General features: G+C 38.9%; 1 protein-coding gene across 9 annotated transcripts in view; it reads left to right on the top strand.

The window, feature by feature from the left end:
- ELMO1 (engulfment and cell motility 1) overlaps positions 1–23,083 on the top strand; it is a 306,368-nt gene that overhangs the window by 150,458 nt on the left and 132,827 nt on the right. For all 9 annotated transcript variants that reach the window (XM_042806555.1, XM_042806552.1, XM_042806556.1 and 6 more), the window contains one exon: positions 4,215–4,323. In XM_042806555.1, coding sequence (XP_042662489.1) covers positions 4,215–4,323 — 109 coding nt within the window. The remainder of the gene's footprint in view (positions 1–4,214; positions 4,324–23,083) is intronic.

Genomic DNA, 23,083 nt, shown 5'->3' with positions numbered 1-23,083 from the left:
AGATTTTTTTGTTTTTCTCTAAAGACAAAAAATACGCTGTTGTTGTTGAGTGTTATACATCATGGTGGTTTTCTGCTTTGCCTCATGGTAATTGGCAGTATCGATTCAAAGGAACAGAGGAAGAGAAGAGGGTGTGCAGCATTTAGTACTCCTGTACTGTGAGCTGGTTTTGGTTTTTGTCTGTGTAACATCTAGTGTATTAGAAGCTACGTTTCCATCTTGGACCTTTCAAATTCTGTAGCTCTGCAAGGACTAAAGAAAGGAAAAACTGGCAGAAGTAGATTCCTAATGTCAAAGTAAAGGGCAGCCAAGCAGACCAGAGTCTAAGTAGGGCTGAAGGAAGATGGAATACAAACCAGCAGTATGCCCAGGTAGCCAAGAATGCCAACAGCATCCTGGCTCGTATCAGAAATAGTGTGGCCAGCAGGACCAGGGAAGCGATTGTCCCCCTGTACTTGGCACTGGTGAGGCCACAGCTTGAATACTGGGCTCAGTTTTGGGCCCCTCACTGCAAGAAAGACCTTGAGGTGCTGGAGCGTGTCCAAAGAAGGGCAATGAAGCTGGTGAAGGGTCTAGAGAACAAGTCCTGTGAGGAGCAGATGAGGGAACTGGGATTGGTTAGCCTGCAGAAAAGGAGGCTCAGGGGAGACCTTATCACTCTCTAAAGCTACCTGAAAGGAGGTTGTAGTGAGGTGGGTGTTGGTCTCTTCTCCCAAGTAACAAGAAACTGGACAAGAGGAAATGGTCTTCAAATTGCATCAGGGAAGGTTTAGATTAGATATTAGGAAAAATTTAATCGCCAGAAGGGTTGTCAAGCATTGGAACATGGTGCTCAGGGAAGTGGTGGAGTCACCATCCCTGGACATATTTAAGAGACATGTAGATGTGGCACTTAAGGACATAGTTTAGTGGTAGACTTGGCAGCATGAGGTTTGTGGTTGGACCTGATGATCTTAGAGGTCTTTTCCAACCTAAATAATTCTGTGGTGCCAAGAGTTCTGCAATGTTCATAATTTCTACCTTTAAAGATTTGTTTCCCTTAAGCAAAATTTAACCACCATACCTGCTAATTGTGAAATGTCTGGTGGATCTGCAACTCACTGTGGATATGTGAGGAGGAGGAAGATAATAGGGTGCAGCCACTTCACGAGCATTAATGATAGACCTCCATTTGAATGGAAGTTGTGTGGGCTTTGTGACTTCCTCACTACTTTCCTTTCCTTGGTAAAATAACTGTTGTGATAGAAACATGAATCAAGCCAACAGTACGCTATGTAGACATATAAAAGTATTTTCAGTCTAGAGCTGTGTGTTATGTTTCTTTCCCTGCTGTTTTCATCAGTTTATGAAGTTTTATCCTGTTTTCACCAGTTTATGAAGTAAACATGTCCATTCCCTGCCTATTTCTCCTCCATAACCAGAGTGATAAAGGAAATAACATTAAAATCATGCCCTTATCAGCTGTATTTATAGCATTTTACTTTGGAACAGGATATGAGTCGCGAAGTCGTGAAAAGAGTATTACAAATATAATAATGAATGTTGTAAATCTGTTGCCAAGACTAGGAATGATTCCTCTTTGGGTATTTGTAAGAGCCTTTTTTTTTTTTCTTTCCCTTTTAACCATTGCTGTTTTTCACAGAAGATCTGTATCTGTCAAATTTGCCTACAGATACTTAGATATAGTAAAGGGCCTTCCATCATCCTTTCTTACACAAATGTAGTATGTCAGCTCTGCCACATTTTGCACAGCAAATGCTAAAAGATGATGCTTGCAGAGTGTGTGTCTGAGGATCATTTCAAGGCTGCTTTACATATTGATTACTCAAATTGCCATTTAATTTGCTGTATAGCAATACACAGTGCCTTAACTATTTCTCTGGTATCCTTATTGATTGCTGTAATTCTGCCTTACATTATATGCATATACGGTGTCACCATTAAATATTTATGTGCTCATGAAATGTTAATATGTCAGGTTAATGTGAAACTCAACAAAATGCATTTGCCAGAAGCGAGCATGAATGCTGATCTGAGTGCTTCCCTTCCCCTCCCCCTTACCCTTTCATTTTGCCTCTTCATTGATTTTTATTAGCAGTGTTTCCCTGCTGTATCTAAATCTGTGTCAAAGCAGCCCCCTGCTCCAGTATGCAGATTTTATGTTTTATTATGTGAGAGATAAAACACAATAATAATAAAACAAGAGAAGTGATCTCAGGGAGGTGTTGAGACACAGCTTTGCACTGTGCTTGTGCTGCTCTAGCATTGCTCCTGAATGTGGGTATGGAAGCGTAGCACTGTCCTCCATGAAAGAGACTGAAGCAGGATGACTCATCCAGAATGCGAAGCCATATTCGCATGTTCCTTGAACAGTAGCTGCAGCAACAAAAACAAAAATTGCAGAGGTGTTTCTTTGGTTTGGTACAGCTGTTACCCAGAGATGACATGAAATGGATAGATGTAATTGAAACCAAAACTTTTAGAAGGAAAAGTAACTTTTCTTGGCAGACTGGTAAACATGATTCTGACACAGTCCTGTTGGAAAAGCCTGGTAAAAATTCATAGGGGTCAAATATTTATCATATCCCTCATGACTTTCTGAGCTTCTCTAGGAAGTCTAGGTGATTTAAAAGAAACCACCACCATCATTGGAAAACAAAAAAAGTGATCATCCACTCTCATAACACAGAGAGCAACCATCCTTTTACATCGCAGGGTGATGGGTTGGGAGCAGAGTATCGGCTAGAGGCTGCCTTTTGTACAGTAGGACTAAAATAGACACTTGGTGGAGAGGCTTTGGTATGCTATGTGAAGCATGTAACTTTCCTGCTTGCTTTTGTGTTTTCACTATTTTCCCACTTTTATCTCGAACTGCTTCACAGAGAAGGCTTCTGCACATAAGAGCATGAAATAGTCACAGCTAAGATCTGGGGAGGGAGGGAAAGGTTTTGCTGTCATGCAGTGTTGCATCAGTCTTCTCTTCCACATTTCTTCCTGGTTTTGGGCAAAGTTCTAGCCTTGGAGCCTTTTGCAGACTTTCCTTTGCTGCCAAAATCGAAAGATTTAAAGCAAACAAACAAAACTCAAGCCAAAACACAACCAACAAAAAAGCCAAACAAACAAAACACGTGATGAAGATGTGAGTGGAGGAGACAGGAGGAATGCAAAGCAGAGAGCAATGTCTAAACACCTGTTTGTGAAGGAAATTTAGAGAGCCTCTGAGGTTCTCTGGTGCTTGCCAAAATCTCTTACCTTTGAAATTCATTTTCTTCCTGTGTCCCTCATCCCCAGGCTTATGCAGCAGCTGTTCAGGATGTGTTTTGTTTCTTTTTTTAAAGTGGCAAAGTTTGTTACAGCAAAGACAATTCTTACTGTGAATCTGATTTGACCATTTGGGTTTTTTTCCTCAACTCCTAGTTTGTTCTCTTTTGAGGCTCACAGCTTCAATAAAATCTATAGTATTTTTATAACTCATTTTTTCATCTACAGAGAAATATCTTGTTTAGTTGCAGTGCTGGGGAAAACTTTATCCCAACTGTATCTGATATAGCAGAACATAATGCATGTAAAAATGTGCAAGAAATTATTTCCTCCCATTTATTTTGCATTGTCACTCACAGAGAATGCACAGACTCTCCTTGAGGAATTTCTTCAGCATTCATAGGCTTGGTACAAGAGTGATAGTTCCCTGAAATGTTTTGCATGCAAGCACAAGTTTCTTCCGTAGTAGAGACTGTGCAAATTTTCTTCCTTTGTGGACTTCAGTTTGATTTTTGACACTTGGACGTTTTTTGGACCCTGATTGCAGCTATGTAATTTCTGTCCCACTTTTTTTTAATAGTTCCTTCTAGATGTGTTCATGTCTATAAATCTTAATATCTAATTTCCTTTATTCAACAAATTTGAAATGAAACTGTTTCTTTCTCTGGCTTCTACTGCAATTTCTCCAAGCCAGGGGTGGTGGAGAGCAGCAACACTGCATAGGAATGGCAAAGCTTCCCTGTTCATCATGGAGCAGCACTGCTCCTGTGTTGCTGACAGCTTCAGACCTAGGTCATTTAGCTGAGGGAAAGGCTAAAGTTTACGAAAACAGCCTCCTCATACAGTTTCCTAAATTCAGCCTGGTATATTTTGTAAATGCGGGATGTGGGAAACAGTACCTCAACTCATGGGTTCTTCGAAATGATTATTTTCTACTTTGATTCCTCCATCAGATTGTCCTGGAGAACAGCAGTCGAGAAGACAAGCATGAGTGCCCATTTGGCCGAAGTAGCATTGAGCTGACAAAGATGCTGTGTGAAATACTGAAAGTAGGAGAGCTACGTAAGTTGACCTGTTTGTTTGACCTCTAAGAACCATGGAGTGAGTTCAGTGAGACCTGAAGTTTATTTCAGTGCAAGAATTTTTTCCAATAATTGTTTCTTAGTATGGTTATGCATTGAACACTGGCACTCAAAATGACTATGCCTATTTTTCTGTCTCTCTTACTAATTTGTGGGTGTACCAGGGATGAGGGTGGAGTAGGAGAAATGGGCACTCAGTCTTTGAATCTCTTCTATATGAAGCAGGGCAGTTGCATCATTTCTAGAGGGGTCAGTTCATTTCCCATCAGGTGATTTGGTGTAGGAGGTTTCATGGTCTTACTGTTCCATGGGCTTGTCCATAGGTTGGTTTTATATGAGTATCATAATCATTCTTTGTGAGATTGCTCATCTGAACTGACACATCCCATTTTCTCTTGAATATCTAAAGCTCTATCTAAATACCAGATGATATATGTATCATTTAATGTGTGATAAGAAATATTGTATTTTAATACAGAGTAAACAAGCTGTCCTTGGCTTCGATTACAGTCCCTTGACAAATTGTTAGATACTATCAAGCAGAATAGCATGTCTGTATCTTCATAAGTTTAGAGTGTTGGTGTTTAACTCTACATGTAAACTTCAGTTACCCATCAATAATGTTTTGGATCCAGCTGCAGTCTGTTTTGGCAAGCACTACCACGAGATTCATTTTCTTGTTGCACAAGCAGGGGGCACAACTGAGATGCTCTGTTTTCTTCAGAGACATTTTTTCTTTTGATTTTTTTTTTTTCTTTCCCTAATAAAGATTTTTCTTTTGCCTTTAGACCCAAGTCTGTGAAATGTAATGAAAGAAGAGCAATGCAAAAGGCAGCAAGAAAGCCTATAGTTATCATTGGTTCTTGTTCCTGCTAGCTCTGAAACAGACATCAAAAGCTCTGTTTTAAAAGTATGATTTGGTTGTTAATACATCTGAAGCTTTTAAATGCAGTGTCTTGAGAAAATTTATTGACCAAAGGAAAAATCTGTCTCTGTGCAACGGGCAAGAATAAAACCCATGCATTGCTTGCAGCTTCCAAATTGACAGTCCGTGTTTGACAGCCCCAGATAAATGACATGACGTTTACTTTTGAATACCATCCTAAGTAAACCAGAGTTATTAAGGAGCACATTCACTATGTCTCTAAATAAACAGTTTAGCAGCTATTTTAGATGTATGGCAATGGTAATGTGTTGTATAAGGTTCAGACTGTAGCAGACATGTCTCCCTTAAAATAACCTTACTGCTGCAGCTGAGTTGTCTAATGCCAAATCATGCATGATAGGTCAGTCTGAATTTTTTCTGCTGGTAAATGTAGGAGGGACATATCATCTCAACAAACCTGTAAGCCTATTTGAATTAAGTGCTAAAGATCAATTTTATTTTTACAAATGCGTAGAAAAAAAAATCTGAAATCCAAAGTACAGCTTTGTACATGGTGTTTTTGTGTGAGTCCCATCGCTCCTTGGGACTTGCACTGTACTTTGCTGCTAAGAAAGGTGATTGATCTAGAGGTTAGCTAGGTGTCTCAGACTTCTTTCTTGCTGTGTCATAAGAAGTCATTCAATAAATAAACCTCTGTTATGCCACAGGCATGTTTTCTGTCCACATGTAGGGGACTGTTAGTATATAGATGATTTGCCATGTATGGGCCTGTTTGTTCCAATTGCTTCTGACTTCTGCAGATAGCTCTTTTCATGTTTTGACTTTTTCATTATCTGGTCTTTTAAAGGAGGAGGGATTGTGAATAAAGTAAGAGGATTTGGGGTGGAGGCTCAGTTACCATATGAAGAAAATATGAAAGGAAAACTATTTCTGCTATTTTAGTTTTAGAAAGAAAAATAATTGTCATATTTTACTTGCTTTTTGGGTTTTCTCTGGGCTTTTTGTGTTGTGTTTTGTTTTGTTTGAGTAGCTCTATGGTTTGGAGGTGTGGGGTTAGAAAGAGAACTGAAAAATTCCCCAAGGATAGCTCTGGCTAAGGCATGTTACCTCTTAATATTTTGAGTCCACCTGCTCTGGTGTTACTGAAGCTGCATGTCACTGGGATGCTAGGCGTGCTGGTTTTGCAGCAGGCTCCCATGGTGTTCTTTGTTAGGTTTGTGATGTGCAGGGGAGATTTGATGCTGAGAAGTGCACTGGTGCTTTTTGTTGACAGAAACCAGATGTAGCACAACTGACTTCTGTAAAGTCATGCTAATCTACGCCCACAGAGCATCTGTCTCTGGATGCGGCAATAAGATTGCGTCATAGCCTTATATTCACAGGGGACACAGCTAAGGTTACCTCTAACTCATCTTGACGATTCACCTGTTCACCAGCATGTTTCCTTAATGGCTTTGTTTATGGGGAACTCTAATTGTCATTTAAAAAGGCTGTAATAAAATACACCTTTAAAATACTGTACAGAAAACAGATTTCTTGAAAACGGTTGTCGCAGATGTGCATCTTAAATGACCTGTGATCAGCAGTATATTTTGTTGAGAAGTGCAAACTAAAACTGACATCTTAGGAAAAAATACATTCAGGTTTATTCATCACTTGAAATTAAATACTGTGTTGCTGAATAGGATTGGACATCTTAAAAATCAGTAGTTACAGTTTAGGGCAAAGGTGTCCCTGGTAGATTACATGTGATAGGTTTCAAAATATGTATTTAGGCTGCCAGGGTTTCTTTAGAAATTCAAAACTCGTCATTATTGCATTGGAACATAGAACTTTTTTCCTAACAGTTTTTGAATTGTATAATTCAAAAGCCACAATAAATGACCTTTCGCTCATGAAATATTCAGCAGTAGAAACTTTCTTAAAGTGCAGAGTAGATAAAAGCTGCTAGACTGTCCATTATTTATGAAGAGCACTTTAATGCTGATTATATTCCCCTTGCTCCACTGTATTAAATACCTTCAGGCAACAAGAAGACATTTTACCTTTTTTTTTTTTTTTTTTGTTCTTTCAAGCACGCATTCATCCCAGCAAGGACTTGCAAGAAAGTGTTCAAGACATGCCACCTCTTCTGCTTTTGTATTTCTCCAAGTCCAGATACTGGACTTCTTAAATCTTTGACTTTGGTTCCAAAATGTTCACGACTTGCATGACTTGAAGGTTGATCTCTTCTTCAGCAAAGCATTTAAGTGTATGTTTAAACCTTGTGTAAGTAAAGAAAGCTCAAGTGCGACCTGTGCAAGCTGTAACTGCTTTACAGAGGTGGACTTGCAGAGTAGAGGAGCTAAAACTTAAGAGAAAGGTTGGTATAGTGTTTAAGTGACACGGAAGTTAGAATGAAACATGTCCGTAAGCCTTTCCAGTTAAATCTCTGAATCAGGAAAGACTGGGATATTTGACTATAAGTGCTACTGTTGCTGTTAAAAAGTCATTGAAGAGAATGGCTGAACTAGTACTTGCCAAGGCACTCATCTTGGCAAACACTATGGTAAATCTGATTTCTCTAGTGATAGCTTTTTTTTGTATATCTTGGCTAACAAGATGATTTGCTTCTTATCCTTTGTGTCTTGGAGCTGACATCAGACTGTTTCCCAGTGGTCAATCCTCCTCACCCCTGGCGTGATGACACTCCACATCCCTGGTACAGTGACAAACTGAGAAAGTGCAGAAAAGATCAGGCCATTCACATTTCCTCCTTAGTAGCTATGAAAGCTAAGGTAACCTCCTTCCTTCAAGTTTCAGTATGAGACATATATGCTCAGGGGAGAAGGAATACCCACATAACAGATTCCTGGGTTTACTTGAGAGGCAATAACATTGCAGAGAAATATAAAAATTAAAAACAAGATCCAAAAGACCTTCCAGAACTGGAGTTAGTAAACTTCATGGAAGAATTGTAGTTCATTAAAACCTAATATTTGTCATAAGTAAGAATTCGAGCTTGTCATTTTGCATAAGTAACCCTAATCCTGTCTGATCTGTGCCTACAATGCCCAGTTCTCTGTTCCTCTGCTCAGCATGTGACACTGTTCCTACCCTCAAAACCCCTTCAAACTCTCATTCCTGGTGGTAAGTAGTATTTGACTATGTTACCCGATTTATGCAGAACTGGTACAGCTTCCCAGGCTTGCTGCCTTATTTCCAGACAGGTTCAGCTGAAATTGTTTAGTGTTGAAGCTGGTGAGGAGTCTTGTGGCTGATAGGGGAATGATAAATTAATGCTTTGTGCACTGAGGAAAGACAGTGCTACCAACGGAGCAGCAGTCAAAAGATGTTCATAAGCCAATATCATTGCATGGCTGAAGTTATTCTCTAGTTAAGGCATGCCAGCCTTCAAGTATTTTTCAGTGTATTTTTGAACAGGACACAGATGTTCAACTGCCAATGTTCATATTTGATTGGTTTGATGGGTGGTGTTTAGGGGCTTTTGAGTGCAGATTTTTGCAAGCTGTATGACAGACCACAGGGGTATATGCCACATGTCAGATATATGGATTATCCTAAAGCTTCTGTTAGATAAAAAACTTCCTCACTGGGTTTTCTTGCTTTTCTGTCATGGGGAGTTTGTTACGGGGTTTTGTTAGACTTCATTAATTTACAGGATATTTTGCCTCAAAAGAGAAAATCTAAATGCCAATGTAATATAATGCCCTTGATGCTGTTTGTACATGTTCTTGATAAAGATTTCTCACCGCAGTTATTGCCCAGGTTGCAGAATTGAAGTGGTCTAGAAACTCTGACATTATTGTCCCTTTATCAGATAGAACATGCTGGGCAAGGGAAGGTATACAGTGATATTCACGGTTGGGCCCGCTGAGATGAAGGTAATCAAATCTCATGCTTCAAGGAGTAAGCTGTTTGCTGCAAGGGTCAGAAAGCACTTTTTTGTCTTTGCACAATTTTTCCTCTGTTGCACAATCTGTAGTGTGCAGTATAGTTTGTTTCTGTTGGTCTTTCCCTGAAAGCATATTGGTCACTGTAGGATCAGCATTTACAGACCTGAGGGCTACCTGGTTTGATTTTCCTTTTTCTACAGCAAATCCAATATTTTTATAACTGAATGTCATATTTTAAACTTTTTTCCCCTTGCTTGAAATCTAATTGCCTTTTCACCCTCCTCTTTCTCCTCCTCCTAAATTTAAATAGAACAAAGTCCCAGGAATAGTAAATAAACTTAGATAAGAGAATTTTTTACTACTCTCACATTTCCTCTTGCAGTTTCATTTTCTGGAGACCAAAGCATTTTACAAGTCAGGAAATGTTTGTTAGGAAGTTGAAGAACTTGTAGAGCCCAAAAGATATTTAATGCAAGGTATAAATTTTCTGTTTCATCCTGAACTCTCATCCTAGCTTTAGAATATAATACAGTAATTAAAAAGGAATTTTAACTTTCTTTGTCTTTGTGTGTGTGTTTGTTTTTTTGTTTTTTTGTTTTGTTTTGTTTTTTTTTACTGCATTCATTCTTACATATCCACCTTTTTATCCTCTTGCCCAAATCATCACCACATCAAATAACTCCCAGTCACAGCAAAAATTAAGCACATCTTGAGCGCAGGCTAGAAGAAGATAAGCAACATTTGAAAACAATTTCAGTAGCAGTGAAGAAGGGAAAAAATGCCTAAAGTTAATCCATTATTGATCTTGAGTTTTAAGGGTTCCTTTGGAAACATTACTAGCAAATTAGCCATTCCATACTACAGGGACATTAAATATGCTTGTCTTCCTTGATGCAGAGCTAATAACTTGCTGCGTAGTCTAAATTGTACTTTTCTTTTCTATGATATCAGAATCTTATTTTATCAAACAGTCCTTTCTTTCTGTTTGCTGGCAGAGTCCCGCAGGAGAGACAGAATTAAACTTTCATTTTCTAGGGAGATACTAATTTCTTTGCAATTAATCTCTTGTTGCTCTAAAAAATCTCTGCTTCTTCATGCTTATGGTAAACTGAAGTCTCTGCAAGATATCTACTGTAATCTATGATAATATAAACAATGGAGCTTCAGACTCCTTTTGAGTAAGTTATTTCATTTGCACCTCTGAGTGACAGTGAGACAAATTTTGGAATGTTATTTTCTACACATGGTACTGTTGGCTTCAAAGTAGGCACAATGTTGGCTTCTTGGTCAGTTAGCTAGACACCCTGGTCTGTCTAGTATCCTCTTGTGTTTTTTCCTATTGTCTACAGCCATATGTCTGCCCTTTGATTCAGTCTTTGGAGCAGGGACCATAACTTGTTTTATATGTGCAAGGTGATTAACCTTATTATGTCCTGGGTGCAGGATTCTTTGTCTTCTTTAAAATTACATTTACTCAATTTTCAGTATTATTAATAATAATGAAAAGGATGGGGGGTGGGGGGTGTGTGTGTGAACTCAAAAAGCACTTAAGGGCAAGAAAGAAATGTAGATATAAGGGATTTTTTTACAAATTGATTAATGTACCCAAAAGACAACAAAGAAGTAACTTGATTAAGCATGAAGAGCACTCTCTTCTGGTAATGAAGGATATGGCAAGAATCAAGTCCAGGAAGTTAAAACCCAATAAATTCAAAGTGGGAGTAAGGTATAGGCATTATCTGTGGTGATGCTGGACTAGGGAACTAGCAGAACAGAAAGCTGAAGAATGATGAGAGGAGAGGAGGAAAAAAAAAAATAATCTTGATGTTGATTTCCTGGGATTACTGGAAGCTAAAGCTTTGGCAAGTTTGATGGCATGGTACAATAACAGCTGTAACTTGTTTTAATGTGGTAACTGGAACCCAATTGTAGTATTTGGGGTTCTTCTGTTTTGTTTTGTTTTGTTTTGTTTTTGTTTTTTTTTTTTTTTTTGGGGGGGGGGTTGTTGGTTTGGTTTGGTTGGTTGGTTTTTATAGGCTATAATGAACAATGTAGTAACTTGAAAGTCTGGGACAAGTGACAGTAAACAAGAAATATTAAAATATTTTAGATTATTGCCATAGGAATAACTTGCCATAGTTTAAAATATTGTGGATTATAGCCATAGGAAAAAGTAGGATAAATTAAAATCTTCAAAATATCTCCCATTTTGAAAGCTCTGTATCTCTTCTGAGCTTGGAGAGCTTTGTTAGCTGTTCATTCTGTGTGTTCCACAATACTTTTTAGTTTCCCAAGAAGGTATAATTGAACACTGAAAAATACACCAAACTTACTTCTTGCACTGCCAAGCACTGGAACAGGCTGTTCAGGGAAGTGGTGCAGTCACCATCCCTGGATATATTTAAAAGACATGTAGATGCAGTGCTTAGGGACATGGATTAATGGTGGAATTGGCAGTGTTAGGTTTACTGTTGGACTCGATCATCTCAAGGATCTTTTCCAACCTAAATGATTCTGCGTGATTCTAATGGTGTCTGTCTTGAAGAAGGAAGCAGTAGGCAAAATCTTGTAACAAGATTCAGGCTTTTAAAGTTCACTTGCAAACCTGTAGAAAGAAGGACCTGAGATATAATGAAATGTTCACTGCTTATCTGGAACAATTTGGGTACATTTTAAGGGTTGGTTATTGTTCGGGGACAGTTTACTGCTGAACAGATTGAAATTAGGAGAAAAATTATCTTGGAATCCATTCTGGACCTACTTATTTCACTTTGTGTTAATTTCCTATAAATACAGATTTATTAAAAGTAGCCCAAGTCTCTTGTATTTTGCAGCAAGCTGTGCGTCAAATCTGAAGTAAACCCTTACGGTTTCACAGCACTGCTATGCAGCAGACTGCAAAGTTTGCAGCTGTTCCTTTTAAGAGGCATGTAGTTGCTTAATGAATTGTGCACAGAATTGAACAATGCATAAAAGCCTGATATTGTTTTAATGGCAACTTTCAGTGTATTTTAATGTTGCTTTGTATATTCCAGAAATGTTTGTGTTGGCAAAGCTAGAGGATTTTCAGGGTGGAAGTAAGACATGTTGCAGGTAAAGAGGTGCACTTGAGATTTTGGTATCTGGAAGAGGCAGAATGATTTTGGGGTTTGAGGACCATTGCATTAGCATGATGTCTGCTGAAATGAGAAGAGCAATAACCACTAATTCCTATAGTTCTTGAGACAAGGCTGTACTTGCAAAGGCTAGAAAATGTGCAGTATTCTGGGAAACACACGAGGCCTTGCAAAGAATACGCCCTTCCTTGAGCAGTTGAATATCCTTGTAACAACCCCCTGCTGAACTGACTGAGAGTTAGTGAATGTACCACTAATTGTCCCAGGTTCTCCCTGCACATGAAGCTTCATGGATGCTTGCAAAGCACTGGAGGTGCTTCTTGGTTGATAGTGACTGAGCAGTCAGGCCCTCTGTCAGAAAGCTTTACGCTCAGATTTTTTTTTTAACTTTGACTCTGTGAAGGGAGCTTTTGAGCTTTAAAAGTATTGAAAATTCAAATTGCCAGGCTTCTGAGAGAGAAGGTCACGCAGACTGCCGTGACTCAGTACCAACCAGGGGTATGGCAGGCACTGAATATGGCTTAGTTGCATTTATCTGAAGCTTTTCTCTGCTTAGCACACGCTGCTTCTCCAACCATGCACTGTGCATTGTAAACATGCTGTTCGTGTTTACTCAGGAAGCCACGAGGGTTCCTTCTGTTGCTTGGTCAACCAAACAGGTGAAATCAGGTGTTCTCGGAAAAAACACCAAAACAGGGAATAGTTAACCTTTGTCATATAATTGTAATATAAATTTTGGCACCAACCAGCAGTGTGGGAAGCTACTTTAATCTGACTGATCGCATACCCACTTGAAATTGGTGGAAGAACTGTTTTCATGGAGAAGTTATATTTGGCCATCGATCATTCCTGATAAATTAAAAAAGGCACGTCCCTGATTTATTTTTCTGCAAGAGTGTTTTCTCAAAGAGTTGATCAAAACAACAGTGAAAACAGTAATGAAAGCCTCGGATCTTAATATGTTTTCTTTAAATTATTTATCGTTCACTGGCAGCATTTAATTGTAAAACATGATCAAACTGTCTGTAATGTATTTTGTTGTAAAACTTTACCAGTCAAGCTCTGTCTTTACAAGTAAAAATAACAGTAATGGGGAGTAACCTGAAGGACTGGAGCTGCGTTGTGAAGGTGACACAGATTTTGAACACTGGATTACCGATGTTATATATGTCTTGAAACCATCCATCACTTTCATGTCCGTTGAAATGCTTGCTAATGAAAAACATAAGAAAATTATCTTCTAACAATTAAACTTCACTTGCTATTCTTGAAGAAGCGTAGATTAGCTGGAACTGCAACAGGGGAAAACGATAGACCCTCAGGCCTTTTACAGACCTTAGAGATGTTCACATTCAGCGAGAGCTTTTAAAAGTGCTGGCTAAGTAAAATAAAAACAGGAGCCTGTGGAGTTATATTTTGCTCTGTTCCATGAAGAAGGATTCAAAAAGTGAGTTCAGCCACTCTTGCCCTTTCAGGTTTACTTCCTTACTCTGCATGTGGCATTCTCTATTTCTGGATTAGTAGAAACTTTGCATAAATGTTTAAGTATTGTGAATGTATTTTCATGGCATATTTCTTTATATGTGACAAGGAATTTAATTTATTCTTTCATAACATTTCTTGTGTCTTTGTGCCGAAGTTTTGCTGTGGCTGTCTTTTGTGAATTGTAAAATAACTTCAGGAACTTTTAAATATAAATCTTTAATACCTGTGAGTAAGGGAGGGGGAAGGGGATTATTGGTTTGGGGACAGGAATTCCAAAGATCCTGGAGAATTGGCTTGTGGCATTAAAACAACTGTAATGTGATGTAGTGTTGTGGGCTGGAGCCAGGAGGTGAAATCATGTCCTCCTAGAAAACTTTGCATTAGGATATCTCATCCCTCCTGTAGGTAGGGCACCCGGAACATAACTGTTGGCATGCCTGGCCTGCTTTTTAGCTAGCATAGCTAGGCTTTCTGTTTTGTTACTTCATGAGAGCTTTGAAAGAAGGTGGCACTAATTCTTCTTGAGGGCATACAATTCCTCTCATGCTTCTTTTCCTCTGTGTCTCAGGAGGTCCATATGTGCTCTCAGCACACCTCTCAGAAACAGCAGAGTCTCCTGTAATTCCTGTTTGCCAGTTTTTTGGACAAATCATACACTAGTGCTGTGCTTATATATGCCGATAAGTCATTAGAGGAATATAATCATATACTCCTTCCTCCAGGAACATGTCGCAGTAGGTACCTTATTAATAGGGAGACACACATGCATGGATCCATGCAGACTCCTTGTGTTTGTCTTTGAAGCCAGGTTGTTGTAGGAATTTAGGCTTCCATAACTTTTTATTTTGTGCATAGGGGATATCGGAACAAAATGGTGCTCTCTATGAAGAATCATTAGATACGTAAATGCTTTCTGACAGAAGAGTTGCTACCTGCCCCTAAACACCTTTTAATGTACCTATGATCCTTTGGCATGGGCAGCCATGACTGTTCTGGCTCTTTCCAAGTTCTTTTTAAAGGAAAAATTAATGGCTCAAGTTAGAGATACAGCTCTCTTTTTCCCTTAAGTCTTGTTCATTACTGGAGTTTGTACAGAGACTTCATTCTGTCAGTTGCAAACACTTTGTATTAACAGGCCTCTATCCTCCAGCAGTTCTAGGTTCCTGCTCTTTCAGAACTAAGTTCTCTGCTTATTTTTCCTGGGCCTTTGTGTTTTATATGTGCACGTTATTACTTGCTAATAATCCCGCAAATTGGGTGGTAGATCTATTTTCTCACCTAATTACCACTATAGAGCACCAGTCTAATTATTCTATTGAGCCTCTAAGAAAGGACTTAAAACATCCATCAGCTCTATCCAGATTCCTTGGCTTTTCACATCAAAGACCCACTTGATGATAGACACTTTAAAAAACATAGCATAATAATGTTAGCTATAGGCGAGTATAAAGTGACTGATAAGGAGCTAAGGAAAAGTGTTGGACTCTTTGATCATCTGAAGTAGGTTACTGAGACACCAAAAATAATTGGTTGGTTGTGTACATGTGAGTGTGAAAGAGCTTGTTGGTATGACACTGACTCTCAAGCTTTTTGCAATAAATTTTCTTCTGCTGGGTAATAAGTCCTTTGGTTGTTTGATTGCTCTTTGTCTGTCTGTATTTAATTAAGTTTATAGCCTCTCAGCACAAAATATAGTTGGTATTTACATAGTAAAAATCTAAGGCAAGATCTCTGGTAGTTTGTTCTTTGGTCCTCTCCAAGTACTCAATGAGAATTAAACACCAAACTTACCAAAACAGAAAGCAAAGGAAATCACATTATAGCCAGACATTTCACTAGTGTTCATCTTAACATTGAGAATATATTTGGTGTTTCATGCGGTGAGGTGTCCATAGCTTTTGGTGTCTGGCATAGAATGCAGTTTATTCATCCCTGTCGGAGTGACAGAACATCATTTAGCTCTACCAAATAAGACTGAACATAACAGAATTCAGCACAGGTTTGTCACAGGGTGGAGCAGAGCTTGCAGGACCAGAGGGTCTCCTTTTCCAAGTTGTAGGCTGCACAGTATCTCAGTGAATATCTCACCTTCTATTCATTTGGGGTTTTCCTAGTTGATGGCAAACCTCACCTGAAATGTTAGAGATTTCAGGATGTATACATAAGCAGGAAAAGTTACCTTAAGATCTAAATAGGCAAAAAATTGGTTGAGCCATAGCACGGGATTGTCACTGCTAGAGGCAGAGACTGTTATCTCTGCGTTTCTATATAGATGAAACCATTTTGGAGGAGGAAAAAATCATTAGAGCCAGTGCCAATGAAAAGAAACTGTAAGAAAGTGAATGGTTTTCCACAGAGATCAGGTTTGAGGGTGTTTGCCTGCGGAGCCGCGGACGAACGACACGCCGAGACGGGTTCAATGTGGGTGATAGAGCATCAATCAACGTGTGTCTTTACTGGTCCAGGGTACATATATTTATACAGACAATGATAATTATTATGCCAACTAGTCACTAGCTGATTGGCTTAAGCTCTAAAGGTCGTATTCGCACGGTCCACCTACTTGCAGTTAGCTAACAGCACAAGCTTCTCATAACACTAAGTTTCTCATGTTACTATTTCTAATTCCTCTTGACTTGTTTTCAATACACAACAGTACCATAACACAATGTTTCTCAGACCACCGTTACCATAACACTGGGTTTCTCAGACCACTATTCCCAATTCCCCTTAACCTGTTTTCGACACACCACGGTACACAGGGCTGAAGTGTCCTTGACATTCCTCATGTATCAGCAGCTGTGAGCAGCTGCAGGCAAACCCTGGTGGGGCCCAGCATCAGCCCCTAGAACAGGCTCTGATCGTACAATTGCTCGGTGGGCTCAGGACCCTTGTCTCTGAGCCATTCTCCAACATTTGCCTAGGCCCTAGATTTATTAGTTCATCAGGCAGCAATTACTTTTAATTTAGGCTTTTGATTTTTATGGTTTGCAATAGAAAAATATGATTCTTGGGGGGAAAAAAAAAAAATCAACCCCAAAAAGCAATGAATATCTCCTTTCAGACCCTTTTTAGAATCTTTGGCCAGACCTAATAGGTAAAAATGGAAAATGTCCAATCTAGCTCCCCTTTTGTTTGTTTTGGTTTGTTTGTTTTGGTTGTTTTTTTTATAAAACATAAAGGATTGGAATTTCAGAGGCGACAGTTTTACAGGCATCAGAGACATGCTTTGTGTGGAGCCATGGTGCAAGCTGACCATTACCATGAAAAATAGTGAATCTTTTATTCTAATATACTTCAAATTTTAAGGACAGTGTAGCCCTCCACTTTAGTTTTATTGCCTGCTTTTCCCTATACCACTGTTTTTCAGATATTTTTTTGCAAGGGGCTTGTGGTCAGATTGGAGCAATTCCTGCAGTGACCCACTGGAAGTGCTTCTAGAACTCATGGTCCTGATACCAGCTGAGGGCTTAGATGGTCGTAGTGTTTGCTTAAATTAATGTCCTACAGTCCAATGTACTTCCAGTCTGAAAGTTCACTGTCTTTACATGTAGTAATCCATGATCAGAATTGCCATAAGCCTGTCGTGGAAGGACTAGAGGATCACTGGTCTGCAGTAGTGTTTTGTTGATGTGCTATATTTAAAGGTATTAAAAGTCTTGAGGATTGTTTGTGAGGTGTTCTTGAGCTTTGCAGATAGATATTCGGCAGCGTGTCCTGGAATTCTTCTCTTCCTTCAGCTTTCAACAGTGGAGCCATCAGCCACTTCTTCCATTTCCTTCCCATTCTGTATTGCAAAGTGTAGTTCTAATAATGATTTCCTTGTGTTTGAAAATTAGACATTTTGGGTTTTGTGAGTACCTAGCACATCTACATGATTTGCAGTGCAGCTGGTCTAGCGCTCAACCTGTTGTGTTCTCTGCCTGCGCTTTATTTGTGTGATGATGAGGTTCCATTTGATTCCACACACACCCCCACCTCATTTTTAAATAGCACATCATCATGTTTTAGGAACATTTGAGTTGCGTTTTCAATCTTTTTCCTAATATTTGCATATTAATAAGTAATTGAAAAACATTATGTAAATTTTATATCATGGTGAATATATTATGAAATCAAATGGCCTTTAAGGGTAATTGTAGCTTTCTACATCAGCTAGCGAGATTAAATTTGACTGTATTTAACTTTTCTCTTTTCCCATACAGTTAACTACCAAATACTTGGAATTGATATAGACATTTCAAAAATGCCACCAAAATGTTGGGAGAGGAGGCATACCTTGTTGGGCTTTTGGGGGGTTTGATTTGCTTGTTTCTTTGGTGTTTGTTGTTTGCTTGTTTGTTTCTTTTCCCGCTGGGAAATTATTTATTTTCTGTGGAGTCACGGTTGGATTTTTAAAAATATTTTGCCTTAAAGGTCTGTTTTGTTTGCTCAAGTTAAGGACATAAAGCTGTTTCAATCTCTGTATCTGCAACTTCAGCAAATTTTTTGTATGTAAAAGTGCTCTCTTTACCAGGCAACTGAGAGCAAGGGGAAGAAGTCGTCTCTTTCCATCTTAAATTAGGAACAAACATCCCAAGACTGACTTAAAAATCACAAGGTCTCTCTTATTTGACACTTTTTGCCATATGTTTTTTGAGATGTCTTTCTCTGCATCCTTCAGAGTGAGCTTAGAAATTAACAGTAAAAGTATGATTCTTTTGATCTCAGTAGATGGAGTTTCAAGATGACATGAGAAGATGACATGGGGTGACATGAGAAAAACTCTAATTGGAACTTGGTAGAAGTTGGATTGTTGGATCTATATAATCCAATTGTTGGATTAGGTAGATGGAGCACTAGGTAATGATGGATGTGTTAGGCTGAAATTTTCAGGGACCTTCATGAGAGTTAGGATTTAAAATCTCACTGAATTTATATCCTTTAAACTTCCCATTTAACAGCAGTAGCAGCAGCATCTTGCATTACTTAGCTTTAAAACAGCTGAGCTGACCCTCAGACGGACAAATTTACACATCATCTCAGCACACTGGAAGAGCTATTTCTGTCCCTGCTCACTGACAATGAACAAATAACTGAGCATTTCTATCATCAGCAGTTCCTTTCCTCCTCTTTTCCACCTCCAGATTCCAGGGGTGGGTGGTGACAGCTTGAAGTGATTAAATATATTTTCAGATACCTATTCATTTTGAAAATTAGGAGAAAAAAAAAAGAGAAAGTGTTTTTCCTTGTCACTGATAAATTATGAATTTTTAAATGTTTTTGTAGATGCTTTGGTAAAGTCGCCACCATTATTTTCTTCTATTATTAACTTTAGTTTAAAACTTACTCTGCAGTGTGTGTGTATTCCTCTTGTTTTTCCATTAAATGAACTTCTGTGAAATCCAATATTACTGCACAAGTATTAATGGAAAGCAAATCTTCACATGCATGGACAGTCACACCACCAGTGGTGTCTTTTATTGGGGATTGGATTTCACTTATTACTGCAGGGGACAATATTCCCTAAATGCCTTGCCAGAGCTTTGGCATAGCAGCAGTTGTAAAGGCTGGAGAAAGGGTCTGATGTCACAGCACATGTACATATGCAAAACATCCTATTGTATAACAGCTAATTTAGTCAGATACTAATTCTCACTTCTCCATGAAATTCAGAGTTGCAGTAACTTCCCCAGGATTTTTTCCTGATTTATAAAACTCATGTGTATCCATTCACAAAAGAAATGCAGTGTCGTATGATTTGCATAAGGCATTGAATTGCGGTGTACGTGTCTTGAAGTATTTATGATCACAACATGGGTAGGCAAAACCTATGCGTTATTTTTGAAGAACAAGATAAAGGAAAATCCACACAAAAATAAAGTGCATCTTGTTCCTATGGGAAGGCAGAACAAAATTACTATGCCGGCTCATTCTCACTAGCCTAAGCTGCCCCTGTGGAGGAAACCTTTACATTTGATACGATGAGTTCGTATACCCTGGTACAACCAGGGTATAAGAGGATTTGGGTCAGAGACTGTTTCTGCCCCCTCTGTGTCCAAATGCTCTTGACCTTCTCCCTCAGCAGAGACAGTTTTTTTACAGATATGGCTGTAATATTATCAGTTTCTGTATCTAAATTAAAAGTCTGCACCTTAACTCTATCAACTTCCACAACTTGCTGTAGATAGTGAATAACTGTGTGAAGATTTTATGTCCTGTGTCTTTTTCCACTATCAGTTTTACAGGAAAGATCACAGGTTAGCAAATGGGTTAAAAGCTAGGTAATTAATCTACTTTTCGTCCAGCTGAACTAAAATTAAGCAAAGATGACATATGCAGTGAGGTTCAAAACACAGATGCTACCTGAGAAAAGGTATGTTCCCAATAAATTTTTGAGGATTTGTCTTTGTGCTTCACTGAGTTGAGACATGATCCTAGCTCCTTTCCAAGCTTTCCGTATGAGTCTAGCTTCCCTGTATTACCCTCTAGCTCTGCTTCACAGAATACTGCCTCTCTGTAGCAATTAATAATCATATACCTGTCAGGAGTCCCAAAATGCATTAGAAGGCAGAAGAGGAAGCCAGAACTGCATCCCTCTGGTAGTTTCAGGGAACCCTATGACTTATCTTGTCTGATACAGCTTTTCTTTTACAAAACAAAACTAAAAATTCCTCCTGGTATGGTTGTATTGGGAAAAAATTAGCATGTAGAGCAAGCCTGGTTTATTTCCTTTTTATAAAACATTCATTTTGAAGGGTAGGCTTTTGTAAGTCACCTCATTAGTGGGAGCCCATCTGCTCACATTTCTTCCAAGGTAGCCTAACTTGTGTGTGTTGTGTGCATGCATGCACAAAGGTTTCCAGTTCTAGTCAGCGTTGATTCCCATTAGGCTTCAGGCACAAGAAGAAAGATTAATGATTCGGGAAGAGGAGAGACTTGAAAACTTGTCTGTAATGGTCTAACTGCTCTCCCTCAAATAACAGCCGTGTATGAATAATGAGAAATTTGCCCATTTAAGATATGGTAATGGTTCTTACTAATTGTACCTGGGCCCTTATGTGAAGCAAGGCAAGATTTTTCATCATATTTTCAAGTTGTGCCCTGCTTAGTATGAAGTGAAACCCTCCATACAGAGAGTTTCAAAGAAATATTTGTTCTGGTGCCTTGAGTCTAGTATTTCCATCCAGACAAGCCATATTACAGGACTCATTGTGGCAGTGTCACTTTTACTGCAATGGAAAGATCTGTCCGAGATCTGAGAGAGGAGGTGTTCATCTCTCACTCCTCTCACTCCTGTCTGAGAAATTAAAAGAATCATACAGCAATAGGACTTCTGTTTTCTGACTTCTGTTTTATTACTTAGACATTTCAGAGCTGATGTGAGCTGTGATTTGGGAATTCCCAGGAGCAAGACTGCAGCTTTTTTCCCTTTACCACCTGCGTTTCTCAAGTGCCACAGGCTTTTATTACAGCCCTATTGGAAATCTCAGGAGTGCCATTCACTCAGAACAGATTGATGGTGTTTTGAATCTTGTGGTCTTAAGAATGTATATCCAGTATTATTTTGGTGCATGTATAAAAAGCTGATCATGTTTTTAAAATGTAGAAGAATCTATTTAGTGACAAACTTTTAATGCTGATGAACAGCCCACTCACATTTCTCACAGATGTGTTATCTTTTTATTAAAACCTCTTTGTTCTGTCATACGTTAAACCTTGAATTTCGAAGGTCAGATCAAGGATGTGTTCACTGAAATTACTATGCTCTGAAGAAAAAGCAAAAGCAGCATGGCATATATGGGACCTACTTCTACAAAAAAGGTAGATCTCAGTCTCATTTGTGTCAGAAATCAGAATGATGATCGTCAGTCCTGTCCTAGCTGATACATGCTCATACTGTGTAATCGTGTTTCCAGCAGCTCTGCCGTGGGTTACACTAGGCTTTCTTAAGAAGATTTCATCTGTAGTCTCATGTGCTGGAAGCTATATTTACTTTTTTAAAGTGAAGCTTAAAAGTTGCGTACACTAGGGGATGCCTTTTAAGTGTGCTAGACATGGATACATCACAGCAAAAATAGTTAGGAATTAGGCAGTGGCTGAGGCTTTGTCCAGCATTGACTAGTAGCTTTGAATGCTTCAGTTCTGGAGCACTTTGAGCCCAAAGTCCATGGGGCTCAATTTTCAGAGTGCTGAATCACCTTGTCAGAAAACAAGGCCTTTGCTACTCTTTACTACCCAGGTAGAAGCCCCAGAAATTAACTTTTGAAAGCCAAGATCAATGCACTCAGCAGAGATTTTTCCTCTCTTGAGAAATTGACAACCTCTTTGAAATACATTCTGTTGAGTGTAATTTTTTTCATCTAGGAAAAATGTAATACTGGCAGTATTAAATATGATGAAGTCGTTACTTCTGGACGTGAAATATCACTGTTGTACCAAATTGAAATCTTTGTGCTGAGACATCACTTTCAAGGAAAATGCACAAGCCCGTCAGTATCTCATTTCATCTTGACTATGGGGGAATGTAGCCCCCTGGAGCAGAAGGGAATATCCCAAGTAACTGTATGAGCACTGTGTTATAAGGAAGAAGGATTACAGGGAGAACAGAAACAAAAAGAAGGTGTTAGGTAGGCAATGTAAATGGGTGCTGAGTGCACGTAACAATACAAAGAAGCCAGTTGTTCATTAAATTTTAAGTTTTTCAGTCCTTTCCTCCTGCCTCCTACTTGTAAAATCTTCCTGTTTCATAGTGTGGTTTGGTCAGTTGGCTTTGAGATAACTGATTTCTGGCAAGCCAGTTTAGCTTTTTGTGCTGAATGGAAATGGATTTGAGTAGACAGATGGGGGGTGGCTAGAAAAGGAAAGAACTGATGGATTTTGTGATGATAGGAGCAGAAATCAGATTGACTTGTGCCACTCAGAGCAGAGATGAGCAGGTGTGACAGTCGCACAGCTGGATCAGTAACTAATGCAAATGTGGCTAAGATGGCAAAGGGGAAGAGCTATATTGTGTGAAAATAGGTTGAGTCTTCCTAATGTTGAATGTTTGTAGTAGGTTCATGCTGATTTATTAAATGATGTAGATTTGCCAGCTTGAGCTCACAAATTCCATTCCACTAATGAAATTTAATTTTTCGGTGCATGACTTCTAATTGGCAGGTTTACAGCCTGCCTGGAACTGGCACTCGGCAGCAGGAGCCAGGTGTTGCTGAGGCAGGTGTTGCAGAAGATTCTTTAAATTAAATCTTGGTGGTCGGGGGCCTGCTTCGAGTCCAGCTTTCACTGAATTGAGGCACATTTATGACAGCTGCAGTGAAGGTTACAGTTACCTAAATGTTCTTGTAATAAATCCTATCATTTCCACCTTTTTTGGAA

Source organism: Tyto alba, unplaced genomic scaffold, assembly GCF_018691265.1.
Source record: "Tyto alba isolate M040663 unplaced genomic scaffold, T.alba_DEE_v4.0 Super-Scaffold_46, whole genome shotgun sequence".
NCBI lineage: Eukaryota > Metazoa > Chordata > Aves > Strigiformes > Tytonidae > Tyto > Tyto alba.
The sequence above is the reverse complement of the archived record's forward strand: the minus strand, read 5'-3'. Positions and strand labels throughout refer to the sequence as shown.